The sequence below is a fragment of the Phlebotomus papatasi genome, chromosome 2, assembly GCF_024763615.1.
Source record: "Phlebotomus papatasi isolate M1 chromosome 2, Ppap_2.1, whole genome shotgun sequence".
Lineage (NCBI taxonomy): Eukaryota > Metazoa > Arthropoda > Insecta > Diptera > Psychodidae > Phlebotomus > Phlebotomus papatasi.
In genome coordinates this window covers 38,288,785-38,303,207 of record NC_077223.1, presented here as the reverse complement: position 1 = coordinate 38,303,207, position 14,423 = coordinate 38,288,785, and the positions used below count along the sequence as shown (strand labels likewise).

The 14,423-nt window shown below is 33.0% G+C and overlaps 1 protein-coding gene across 1 annotated transcript in view; it reads right to left on the bottom strand.

Annotated features, from left to right (window-relative positions):
* Positions 1-14,423, bottom strand: part of LOC129804087 (netrin receptor DCC-like) — a 197,500-nt gene that overhangs the window by 30,498 nt on the left and 152,579 nt on the right. Inside the window, exon 8 of the mRNA XM_055851121.1 lies at positions 3,087-3,617. Coding sequence (XP_055707096.1) covers positions 3,087-3,617 — 531 coding nt within the window. The remainder of the gene's footprint in view (positions 1-3,086; positions 3,618-14,423) is intronic.

Genomic DNA, 14,423 nt, shown 5'->3' with positions numbered 1-14,423 from the left:
GGGAGTATATCTTAAAATACACAAGTTAAAATATTTTGTAAAACCTGATTTAGTGGAGCTTAATTTTCAAAATTATTAGTTTGAATTATTTCATCGGTTAATTCGCCATTTTGGATTATTTAAGGTCAAAGTTCAAACACCTTGAAGGGCATATTTTTCACCGGATTTGGATAAATTTCGACTTTTTTGGAAGTTCTTTTAATTCTAAACATAACTGCAATACTCACAATCGATGATGGATCGGTAAAGTAACGGTAAGAGCTCCATTTTTAAAATACTGTTTTTCGCCTTTTTTCAGTCTTTTGACCCATATAAAATTCAAACGGTAAGCAGGGTTGGGCGATTTTTTTACATTTTACATAATCTTTTACATAGTAAAAAAAGCCTTTAACATGTGCTACATTTTTAACATGTAAAGTTAAAATGTAAAAAATGTAAAGTTGATTGATACCCATCAAATAACAAGTTTAATTTTTTTTACTCAATCAAAGATTTCGCTGTAATCAGTAAAATATTTTACGCCTTTTTGCTCTAAAGCTTGTCGTCTAAAATGCATGATGAAATTTACTGACAATCCCAATTCAAATTTTCTACTACCCGGTTAAACCAATATGATAATAAACATCTAAACGATTAATAATTTTTGAACTTCTATATCTACATCTCCATGCTCAGGGAGTTTTCCAATTGTTCTGTGGTTTCTGCTAATAAACAATATTGTTAAAATCATTTAAATTAAGATTTATTTCCTACTCTCTTCATAACGATAATTTTTTTTGGAGGATTTTGCTATATACCTTGTCCAAGACATCACATTCCAGAAAACAATGTCCATGAAGAGAATCAGTGTCTCCTTGCTAACACTGATTTTGTGGTAACGAATGTTTCTGTGATAATATTCTACAAAACCATCGCGCTTTATTACTGAAATGAGACTAAAGTATTAAACAAAAATTCACACAGAAATGATATTATATCGATTTTTAATAAAATCTGCATAGAATCCGAGTAATAAAGATATAAATTGCTAAACGTTTCGTTTGAAAGCTGTGAGGATTTTATATTCAATTTTAACCGTTTTGTGCTGAAACTGTGCGTTCTTTATTTGCAATTTTAACATTAGTGAAATCATTTTAAGCTTAAGTTGTGCTAAATTTTGTTCATGGCTTTCCCAAGCATGTCTTATTGATATTCCTCGAAAGCAATATCAATATTGATATTGTTTACAGGAAATGCTTAAAAGATTCAAAAAGGCTTCATTTTTCTTTTTTACATTTTACGTGTATTTTAAATTTTTATATATTTTTTACATTTTTACATATTATTTACATGTAAAATGTAAAAAAAAATATTTTTTACTATGTAAAGGCACAACCCTGACGGTGAGAGATATCGGCTTCCAGTCTTCGATGACCCCTACTAAAATTACATTATCTCGAAGCTAATCTCTTTGGTTTTTCCCCCTCCCCTCCCTTTCGTGCGTTCTCTATCCCCCTAAAATACGTCAAAAATGAGTATTTTTTTAACATTGCAAGAAATTGGCGTTACACTGAGAAAAAAAGAGGGTTAATACATTGGGGTTTAATACACCTAAAAAGGGTAATATTTACATCGATTTTTGATCAATACTGCAGGATAAAATTAACATTTCCGGAATGTTAATTTTAACTTTTTCGGATTTCTCTCACTCACAGTGTAGTGATTTCATTGATTTTTGGTTATGTTTTGTAGTTAGTCCAACTGAACATATTATCCTTAGACACTTTTCACCGATTAAATCGTCATCTTGAATTATTCAAGGTCAAAGGGCCTAATTTTCAACCGATTTGGTCAAATTAAATTAATTAAAATATTAATTATTTCTTAAAATACCCTCTTCTTGCACAATTTTTAACTTCAAGATGGTTTTGTGATAATTTATAGACAAATTAATCGAAAATAATCTTAAATAAACATCTAAAAAGTTCTAAAAAGAATATAAGGCAGAGCTCCTTCTCGGGAGTTCGAGCAGCTTGCAAAGCTTCGGACGCTTTGCTATTCCTTTCTTAATATAAAAGGTATGGCAAAACGTTTTGGAAATTTGACGTTTCGTTACATGTTCTTAACTATTCGGAAATTACTTCTCCTTATCTGAAAAGTCTAGACCTTTCCAATGAACCCAAATTTGCCTAAATCGTTAGAAAAATACGCTGTTTAGAGGGTTTTTAACCTAGGACCTTGAAAAATTGTCCTTACAATTTCATAATTCAAAGATTTGTTCATCCATGAACCAAAAGTGTGAGAACTTTGCACGCTGAGTAACAAAGTGCTTTTTTTACAAATAAGTTCAATATTTTACTGCTTTTGACCAGGATCTACGAAAGGGTTAGATTCTCAATTTTAAGTTCAAATGTAAATTTCTGACAAAAAAAAAATGTCTCATACTTTTGGTGAAAAACCTGTCTGGTTGGCAATGCCAAAGGCCTATATTTTACGATCCACCTCCTTGTGCATTGCCACGGAAAATTTCGATGGTAGACGTCCCATTATGCAAATGGCAGGGAAAGACACCGCACAGAGCAATAAAATGCAATAAAATACCAGGGCGCCCTTTTTCCTCCGTCGTCGAAGATATGTGCTCAGAAAGTCAAGTCCTCACACGCAGGAGGGAAAATGTATATAGCTGAGGATATAGAGGGGGGAAATTTGCATATAAAAAATCACCATTCTGAGAAATGATTTCTTTGTTAGTTGTGCAAATAATAGAGTCCTTAAGCGATTTCCCCGCAATTTATGAGACAATGGTAGGGAAATATTGAGGGTGCTTTTTCTCTGTGAGTCCTTTTTTCAAGAGCTTTCATCTCATTGAATGGCATCTTTACTTCCTTATTTCCTATTGTTTCGAAAAATAAATTTAGGATCTTAGTTCAAAATTGAGGGAAATAGAAAAGTAATTTCTATAAAAATTACTATTCTTCAGGATAATTTAGTAAACAAAGATTTATAAAAAAAATGTCTTTGAAAAAGAATTAAAAATCATTCCGAAGAGAGATGTGTTCAATTTGAAATATAGTATAATGATCATTCGAAATTATTTTCGTACTTACATTGTAACCAGTCAGTTCTCCATTGAGCAAATGTTGTGGCGGCGGTGACCATCTTACGTAGGCCGCTGTTGTGTTGATTACTCCAACTCTGACATCCGTGGGTGGGGCTGAAGGTGCTCCATCGAGTGTCATTCCTGTCCGGATATTTGAGATACTGCCACCAAGACCTCCGGGGACCGTTGCAAACACCTCGTATTCGGTATGCGCTCTCAAATCATCAATTCGATGTCGTTTGGCACCAAGAGGAGCACCACTGATAGCAAATTCGCCGCCCGCCGATGGACGATAATGGAGTGTGAGGGTAGTAGCCGGCGGGGATTCACTGGTAATATCCCAAGTGACATCGAGAGCGTGAGCAGAGGCACCTTTCACTGCGCTTACGAGGACGGTCTGGTCAGTGCCCCAGCGACTGCTTACGGGCTCTAGTGGTTGGGGAGATTGTCCCTCTGGGGCTCCAGGAGCTAACACTCTCACGAAGACACGTTTAACGACACTACCAGCCTCGTTGAGTGCTGCACACGCATACCATCCCTAAAACCAGACAGAGTGTAAATATTTGGATTGTTGAAGTGGTCATTGACTTTTAGACACTTCGAAGAGAGAGCTTAAAGGGGGTTACAGGTACTATATATTGCAATATGTTAACAAATCTGAAAATTACGTTTATAGTTTTTAAAGAATCAAATGTTTTACTAATCATAAATTAATATCAAAATATTTTAAATAGAATATATTTTCAAGTTGGGAAATCTAGAGCAATGTGTGGCAAGACTGGGAGACCAATAATTTGTTTTAGTTAATCCAGTTCAGATTTCTGTTACTTTTTACCCCGTGCCTTGTGTCATATTTTACCCCGTTAAGGGCGACCGGGGTACATTTAGTCAGCAGATGAAGATTTTTCGTACATAATTTATTAAAAATGATAATGTTTGTCTAATGCTTTTATGTTTCATAAGTAGCATTATGATTAGAGTTGGTAAATTTCAAGAAATTTCATGAATTTCCGCCTAAAGTAGGTGGCGACTGCTGTGAAATTTCTGAAATTTTACCATCTCTAATTATGATATTGGCTGTTTGAAACAGTGTAGTTGAAAGCTCTAAAATGCCTGATTTTTGCTAAAGACTATAAATGGAAAACAGTATGACACATTGACTGCATGTGCCTCAGATGGGGTAGTTACATCCAACTTTGGGATAATAACTGTCACCAGTTTTCCAGACGAAATTTTAAACTGGACACTGGACACTTGATATATTTAAGCCCTTAATACTAGATATCTCACTTAAACATAAATCAATAGTCTTTAGGGTAAATGTCCTAATTCAAAACCATTTCCAGACGCTTTAACTTTGACAGAAGATTCAACATTTTAAGTTCAATTTTTTCTGAAGAGAATTACATAAATTTCCTTCTTATCTCTTCTGTAATGTTACTGTTTAGTGAAAATTCTTTAGATATAATTTGAAAACTTCTTAAATACAAGAAAAATACGCAAGCGTAAAATGCTTCTATTGGAAACATATTAATCCAAATGGAGACAAGGGAAAGTTCCTAATTGGAGACAAACAGTGTAAGTGAAACTGCGACGAAAGGCTTCCAAAACCTTATTGAGTTGTTCCTGAGTGCAGGATTTGTACTTATTCATGGTATTTTCTTCTTTCTCATCTAAAACAATAAAAAAATCTCTCCAAAAAAAATCATATTTCCGGGATTTCTTATTGAAACATTTGCAGACACTTCAGAAAAACCCTTTTTGTTCAAGAAATAGGTAATTATTTCATTTGAAAACTTCACCTACCGTTAACAATTAAGATTAGCACTTAATTTAACTAAAATTAGCCAGAAATATGACAAAAATATTAAACAAAACGAATAAACAACAGTCACCTAATTGTGTTTTTAATTGGAAAACATGGTCGATCGATGAAAAATTCGATGGTGAAAAGGTACACTTTTAATTTTCCTGAGAAAAAATTCACAAATCAAAATATTCACAAATTAAAATTTGTGAATATGAATGGATTTTCGCTTTATTTGGAGCAAAATTAATTAAATAATGAAACTGTGGTATAGAAAATAATAAATATGATAATTTAGTACTATATTTATCATGAAAACAATGACGTTTCCATATGGAATAAAGAAAAATTTCCATTTGGAGCAGGTTTTGAATTAGCTTAATTTACCCTATTCGACTTTTTTTTAATACATTTTTTGTAATTAAATCAAAATTGATGCAAACTTTCTGAAATTATCTATTTCACTAATATTACTATCATTACTGTAGGGAATATCGATAGTACTTTTTTATCTATCACGTATTAGTGGAAAATAATTGGTAGTTTTAGCCTGCCACGGGATATTGGCTATATCTCACCAGATGGCTGCTTCAGTGTTTATCATCTTAATTTAACTAATTATTATTCATGTGAAAAATATATCTTAATTTACTTTATTAAACCAGAAACAAGGTCAATCAAATATCTGGACTAGCAACTCAGAAGTCTAAGTACTAGGCCAAAAACTTTAGCATCAAAATTACAATTTTTACCCATTTTATAAAAATGTTTCTAAATTGTAGGATAACAGAATCAGTATAAATATTTCTGTGAATATGGGGATGTGTCCTACTTCCATTAAAAACAATATTTTAGTAAATGTGGCAAACTAGAAAAAACTCACCGGCTAATTGACTGACTAATTATACCCAGGTCTCCCTAATTATTTTTGATAAAATAATATCGAGGATAAAAAAAAGAAACATTGGAAGATACTAAAACAGATATCGTGTTCCGACTAAGTAGATCCAATTTTTTCATAATTTATTAATACTCAATTTTTTGAAAAGTAGTTGGTAAAAATTGATATTTATGTTGCAAAACAGGAAATGTGCCAAAATGCATAACTTTTAGAAAGCACTTTCCTGCTTTGACACCTTTGCTCTTCCTCTTCCTATTATTTATATTAAATTTATTGTTATTTTTATACAAGAAATGCCACGACATTATAAAATGTTCGCGACCCATTGTAATTTGGTTCAGTTCTACTCAATAAACCGCGAAAGCTTCACCACGACTTTTAATTTCGCTTCATTTACTGTAAGAAAAGTATTTACAAACTGTGCTTAAAATGTTATTACTTTTTTTTAAAATTCTTTGTGTGAGTTATGTAAAAGTGATTTGGACGGTTCGATAAATTAAAGACCCGGTTACGTTTAACTTGGAAAATATCGAATTTTAAAATTTTTGACTTGCCATATTTTGCCCCGGGATCCCTTATTCTTGTTTGAAAATTCTTGTGTTTGGCAACATTTTCTTTGTGTCATTTCATTTTATTTGAGAGTTCTTCTCCAGGATAGTTAAAATTCAAAATTTACAAATTTTAAATTTCGAAGTCCATCTTAAAATTCCGAACTTCTTATCGATTTTAGTAAACTTTGAGAATGGTTAGGATCATCTAGAAATTTACAAAAAGCTTTTATTGATTTAGGCCAAGAGAAATCTTGATTTCCTTACCTATTCTGGAGACATTCTAAAAAATCCTTTAAATTGGTCTAGTGCGTAATTGAATTTCATTAAAATCAAAAATAAGAATCTTGCCATTGTCGTGCAATCTTGAAATTTTATAACTAAAAAAATTGAAATTTCGATAAATGTTTAATTTGAGCATTTCTAAAGGACATCACATAATTTCCTAAAAGCCTGTACCTTTTTGGCGAGATAACAAAAGTTCAATCTTCGTTCATCATCAATTTGCCATAAACTAAAACAAAGGGTAATCACTTTAAAAACGGGAATGTCCTTCATTATGCTTACATGAGGCAATGGTTGATTGTTAGATAAACCCCTGGGAAATAGTGCTAATAACTGCCCCATTTAACTGCTTTTCACTTGACTTGTGTGCATCCCCTCGGCATGAAATGAGGCAGGAAAATGTTGTCGTTTAACCACCCGCGACACACCTCCAAGCGACATCGGTGCAAAAGTTCAAATTATAATCCACTCTTTCTCTCTGGCTTTTTGAAAGTGGTAGCATTTGTGAACAAATGCAGGGTGAATAAAGGGGTTGTAAAAGGGGTTTCTGGGCAACAGGGGCTCATGTGGGATGACAAAGAGTATAGAATTCTAGAGGGTGGTCAGAGATTAAAAGCTTATTGAGCCACTGGATTTGAACGGACGAAAGAAGTACATTATTGTCAGAAGTTCTCTGGGACCAAAAGGGATTTACTAAAGAGATTCTCATAATTCCCATGTGCCACTAAATCCTAATACAATTCCCATTTCCAACTCCTATAGATAAAATTAATCGTCCAATTTTGACAAATATGCCACAGAAATTAATTCAATAAAATGTTCAAAATGAAAATTCATCCTAAATAGCAGTGCACGCGAACGATACAAATTGATGTTTTGAATAATTTTCACATCTGTATTTGGCATTTATCAGAAAATATTTTCATTTTAGCATATTTAATAAATAGTGCATAATATATTGTGGATGTTATCACGTAAAATTAGTATTCATACCGCAACAAAAAGCTAGCTATATAAGCTCGTTTTAACTTACGGGGATTGGGATAATTTCATTATCAGAATCGTATGAAATTCAACAAAATTCTAAAGGTAGAAAATAACAAAATTAATCGAAATTTCAGAGAAAACCAATCAAGACCAAGTCACAAAATAGAAACTGAAATGATTTTGTATTGTTGAAGATAAAATTAACCAAAATTGCCCGTTCATATCAGTTTGAATTGAACCAGCTTATTGTGAATTCAAATTCTTCAAAAATATGCAATTTTACCGAAATTTGAGCAATAAAGCCTTAATGGCCTTAATAGCTAATCTACTAGATTCTTATATAATCTGAAGGACAGTGTATTCTAAATTCGAGTCGATTTCTATGATATTTGCTGAAATCCTTAATGGTCCCTCTTTTATTATGAGCCTCGCAAAAATTTCGGATCTAACTATTGCTAAAGAAAGATAGATTAATTGCAAGATCTAGAGTAAATTATGAGAGAAACTAAGAAAAACATAATTTTGAAGGGTCCTTCCACTTCTGTGAGAAAAAGAAAAAAACGTCTAATACGGGCTTCAGACCTGAGATTTAGCCATATGACTTAACTGCTCTAATTTTTCAACAATCAAGATTTCTTTTGGAAAAATTTAACTTAGTAGGGTAGACGGTGGGTATTATCGATCGGTTAAGGAAATGATCAACTTTAACAGACAAAACACCATTTATATATTCGTATTTTTGAAGTGAAAACTTGTTATAGTCAATCTTGCATATGTCGTCTACAAGATCGACCACTCACATTCCTGATATATTTATTTTGGAGTGGTTTAAAATACGAAAAACTTTTCGAAGTGTATTTGCATGTAATATCGATCAGCTGATGGTATTATCGATCAATCGATTTTTGTAATATCGATCAAGGAAAAAATAGGGTTTACACGTACCATCAGGGAATGTGAATACGTATTTTATATTTTTCGATAAAATAAAAAAAAATAGATAAATTCAAATACTTAGCTTTAATTTCTAAAGAGAACAATTAAAATTATTTAATACACCACAAAATTGTTGGGAATTTTCGACTTCTTGCACAACATTTGCACACTATCGAGAAGTTGATCTTTGGTAATTGGGTGACCCACATTAGCCCGTGAAAGGACCCAAGCTTCCAACGATTCCTCGTGTTCTCCTGAAAGGACTGCAGAAACGCCGATACGTCTTTCTTCTGGACTGGTTCCCTTCAACTTCTCATAAGTCTATTCCTGGCACTCTCAAGGGCTTTTGTATTTCATGATCACGGTATTGAAGGCGTTTTTTTTTGTGTTTTTGCCATGTTTTTTTCTGAAGAACAAAGTTATCGATTTTCTATACATCAGAATTTGAGATTATCGATCGCAGAAAATGTCTTATTACGCTCAACAAACAGTACTTACCTATGAAATCTTCATATGTAAGCTTCAATCCTTAATTGTTTTCTAATATCTATACCAATTGTATCGATAAGAAGCGCACAAACTGTTCAATTCACTGACAAAACTGACCGTATTTGCTTAGGACAAATGGTAGCAAAGTGAATTTTTGGAATAGCTGCTATTGTAATCTTGTGCACACATTTTTAAAAATCACTTTTCTTGCGCAAATATTACCGGAAAAATTGTGCATTTTTTTATTTGATATCGTGAAACATAAAATAATCAAATAATCATATAATAATTAAAATTCATGTAGAAAAATTATTTTTTTTATCCATCAATTGAGGGAGAAGTCGATATTACAAGAATCGTTTGATCGATATTAGGAGCGTTTTGGTAATACCAGTGTCTACCCTATTGGATTATTAAAGACAAATGACCTATTTTCTGAAAGAGCAATAAAATTGGTTTCTATTTAGGATTTTGAGGCCGTCGAGAACTGGGCTAAACCTCCAGTTTGAAGACCGCTTAATGGGATCACCGATTGGAACTTAAATATCGTAGATGCGGGCGTGACTTTTGCTTTCGGGGGTAAGTTTTCCATCCTGCTGCTCGTAAGCTTTTCTTTAATTCTAACCATTCTAACACTTAAAGATGATCTTCACAGATCCTATCCACCATGTCTGATCTGTAAAGACCATCCTTAAGTGCTGAAAATAAAGAGAAGCCTACGAACAGCAGGGTGGTACAGCAACCCGTATCTACGGTAATTTCTTTTACCATTTAAATTCCAGTTCGGTAACAAGATGAAAAAATAGAGATTATACTATTCATTCTTTGAGTTCGAGCAGTAAAATTTTTAGTAAGTCTCGATGGTTTTTAATATAATAAAATATTATAATATAATGTTCAAAATAGTATAAAATCAGAAGATAAAGTCGGTTAGTTAGTCAACTCTACAGTTTCAAAAGTCCACTCTGTTAAAATGAGTTTGGTCATAGAAGGTTCACCAGCAAGCGTAATTACAATAGTTGTGTTATAAAATAATCACGATTAATTAGGATGAATGTACATTGGTGAAGCACATTATATGTATTAATTTATTGGATATATGCGGTGCGTCATTTGTATTTTAGAAATTCTAGAATAATTAGTAAGGAAAATACGATGTGAATTTAATATGTTTAGAAATTGAAAATAATGAAAATGAAATATTTGCCTATATCATCAACTAAATTTTACTGAATGGATTATTTTAAAAGTCTTCAATAGAATTTTATTTGAAAAACAACAAAATTATCTCAACACCATCTTAATGTCAGAGACAAGAAGGAAGCCCCTTTACAATTTTCTGTGGGTGTAAAAGTCAAATTTACTGCACACAAGACTCTCGATATTTTCTTAGGGCCCTCTCATTCCACAATTTTGAATACCCTCGAAAGGGTAATTTTGAACCATGTCGCCTTTAACTCGCGTCTGGATGTCAATCTCGGTTGCGACACTTGATGAGGAGAGTGCGTCACTCTTGATGTCAGTCAACTTCCTCTGCGTGAAAATACCCAGAGTCACGAAAAGAAATTAAATGGAGTTCCAATGCGTGTGCGGCAAAGGGAGCTTGAAGGGTGTTGAGATGGAGTTTGAGCATTTAAAACCAATTTACACCATTCGTTTTTGGGATAATTTTCTCAAAAGGTCTCCCATAATTCAGAGTGATCGTTGAACAAATTGCTATGAAGTACTTCCGTGGTGAAGTGCTGAAAATAGTACGCTTTAAGTGCTATGCAACTTCTCACAATTGCTTTTAAGACTTGATAGGCTTGGTTTGTTTCTATACAATGTTTCGTAGAATTTTTAAGACAATACAACGTGCTAAGCAAATACATTCAGCTAAAAGAGTGTTCGCTATTTTCTGCTAAATTTTAAGCAACGGAATTTTATGATTATTAGCAAGCACTTCAACTTTGATTATATCCAGAACTTCAAATTCCATGAAAGATTGTTGGAGAAAAGCGCGCGAAGTATCAGTACTCTTGTACCTTTTAAGTAAGTTAAGTGACGTAATTGCTTAAAAAGAGGAGGATTAACATTGTAGAGGTATGATCACCAAATAGCAACAGCAAAGAATCATATGAAGTTCTCAGAAAGGTATGACACACATTTTAGTTCGGATTTTCAGGATTCATTATTAAAAAAATCACCAGAGTGCGACAATTAGATCAAAAAACAACATTTTAGGGAGGATAGGGGAATGTTGGCATGGTTCGCACAAAGTGAACCTTCAAACAACGCAAATTTTCTCTTTATTTGCAAAGAGCTAGTTCGTCATTTCTTAGCCATAAGATAGATAATTATTAAGCTCATGAGACGATATCAGAAATGGTAAGTCAGCTCTTTGCAAACAAAGGGAAAATTCGCATCGTTTGAAGGTTCACTCTGTGCGAACCTACATTCCCCTAGTAATTTTGAACAGAATTTAATTTTGAAATTTGAGATTTTCTTACTGTTTCAAATGGGTAAGGGGAAAAAATACCACAAAAAAGAAAAGTATTTTGGATTATAGGGTGGCGGCATTACTTATGGCCTGTTTTTACTTATAGCCATGTCGCATTTTTTATCAGAAAATAATTCCGAAAACCGAAAAAATGTGATTTGCTATTAAAACACATCAAATATTTTTAATTTTGAGTTTTTCTGAAATTATTTTTTGACATTGTGAAGTTTTTTGCGGGGAGGCCATAAGTAAAGACAGTGGCCACAAGTAATGCCGCCACCCTATATCTGGCGGAGTTGTGTGCAGTCGCAGCTCTTCCGGTGTTCGCCAGAGAATTTGTTCTTTTCAAATCAAAAGACTCCGAATTTTTGCCAAAATTCGGTGCAAAAATTCAGCGGGTGGCAAAAATTCGGAAATACGAACTCTCTGGCGAATACCGGAAAAGCTGCGACTGTAAGAAGAGTAGGGTCGAAGAAACACCTCTTCGACAGGGAACCTTTATTGACACTTTTATAAAAATCTTGAAATTTATTTAAAGTATTTAATAAAATGTAAATAATATGACGTTTTTTTCTTAGTCTACGTTTTCTGATAAGGATAGGTGTTCAAATTTTGCATTCCAAATGGTACAGAGTAGGGTGTTAATAAGTCCTGACACGACTTCTTAAAGTGTCAATAGGTGTTCCGTTCACCCTACTTCTTCGTGGTTTTTTTCTTTTACAAGCAAGGTGACTTGGCCTCCCGGGGAAGACTGCCCCCCTACTGTTCGTAAGCTCTTTTTTCTTATTCTATAGCATTTAAGGATGGTCTTCACCGATCGAACATGGTAGAAGAATGGTTAGAATTAAAAAAAAAGGTTACAAACAGCAGGTGGCAAAAAGTTATCGCCGGGGTCAGTCACCTGGTATCTGGAACAGTGAGTGTTCAGAATTAAATTTTAATCAAAATTACCCCCATGTACAATATTGTTTGGTCAAAATGGTAGTTAAAATACTTGTTATTTCAAATCTTAAACTATTCTCTGATCATGAAGAGAGTGACCCTATTTTCTGATTTCATTACCAAAATCCGTTATAATATTGAGAAAAAAGAGGATGCGATTAACTTTTTTTCCTCAGAAATTTAACACATTTTAGGTGTAAAAATATAACAAAATTTTTTAATGTTAAATTTACAGCTTTTTAAGGGTAAAATTGACATGAAAAAGGGTAACTTTAACCCCTAATACAGCTAAAAAGGGTAATATTTACACCGATTTTGGATCAATACTGCAGGGTAAAATTAACATTCCCGGAATGTTATTTTAACTTTTTCGGATTTCTGTCAGTGAACGATTCGTACTCTCCGAGGATCGAGTGGGGTCACAGGTGATCGAAAAAATATAATTTTTCTGAGTATTTGGAGAAAAAATCCTTAAGGTAGTCAAAAATTTGTTTTCGCCATGGACCATTATTATGCCCAACGCACAATAACTTGTGTTTGTAAACATGCCTTCAAAATTTCACTCTCATTGAAATGTTAAAAACATGTTTACAAAACAAAAGTTATTGTGCGTGGGGCATTATACATCGGCCTAAGCTAAGCTCCAAATAGATTCAGGCTAATCCTGAATCTATTCTCTCTAGAATATTTAGTTTGTAAAATTAGGCAGCAAGGGTTCAGCTCAAATCTATCGTACACTGTGGGCTTACGATCATAGTTTAGAGGTCCTTTTCTTAAATTTTTTTACGTGATCCTTGGTCTCAAGGATCAGCTTGAATCTGTTTGAATCTTTAGTTAGACATTCTTGAAGATTGTTAAGATCTTAGCAAATCTGTTTAGCAAAAATAAGCCTAAAAATGGATTTTATTTTTAGGTTTTCGTGCCAGCTAGCCCATCTTTTAATTTTTTTAATCCCTTAACTCTTTAAGGACGATTTCAAATCTATTCAGTGCTCCTGTGCTTCCATCTCTCTACATTCGGAATTACTTTTAATTGTTTTTTGATTTATACGTATATTCTTAGTTTATTTATTGATTTAGGATTTAAGCAATAAAAAAAACAATTGAATTTATTAACTAATTCATAGGCTGCCTCCTTAACCTTTGGACAATTGAAAAAACAGTGTCTAAAAGAGAAATTTTTTTCTGAATATCAAATTTTGCTCTTTTCTAAATTTTGTGCATAATCACAGAGTAAAGAGTAAAAGTTTGTGGGAGTCTACGATAAAGCTCCAGGAATTTTCAGGGTAGGAATTTTCAAATATTCGCATAGATTAATAAACTTTATTTATTTATTTTAATATTAACATAAAAAAATTTGGCAATAGAAAATACCCAGGGGGTGACATTAGCTCTGAAAAATGCGACCGATTTTAGTGTAATGTTTTCCCAGTTTTCGTACACAATTCAAGAGATATCTCCAAAATTACGTAGGTTGCCAATTTAGGGTTTTCGGTTGCCAATTCTATATTAAATTGGCTTTTATTTTGTATTACTATTATTTTCTAATTCATTCTACACTGACAGAAAACAGCTAATAAACCCAAAAGTTTTTTCGGCTTGCTAGAAACATATGGGATACATACGAAATGTCATGCCCCTGGAAAATACAATAACTTTGATATCATTTTTAATAAGAACGTAAATTATCGTTCATTGGTATTTTTAGGAAAATCTCTTGAAGGTAATGGACAATAGGGGGAAGTGGGCTACCTTTGCAGTAGGGTAGCTTTGAAATTAGGCTTTTTTCTACTATTTTAAATGGAATTGAGCCTTATCATGATATAATTAGCTTAGCAACCCAATTGAGAAACTAAATTGCATCATGATAAAAATCTCAATTCCGTTTAAAATTGGAGAAAAAAGCCCGATATTAAAGGTGCTCCATTTCAAAGGTGCCCCACTTTTCCCTTTAGGTTTCAATCGCCTCTA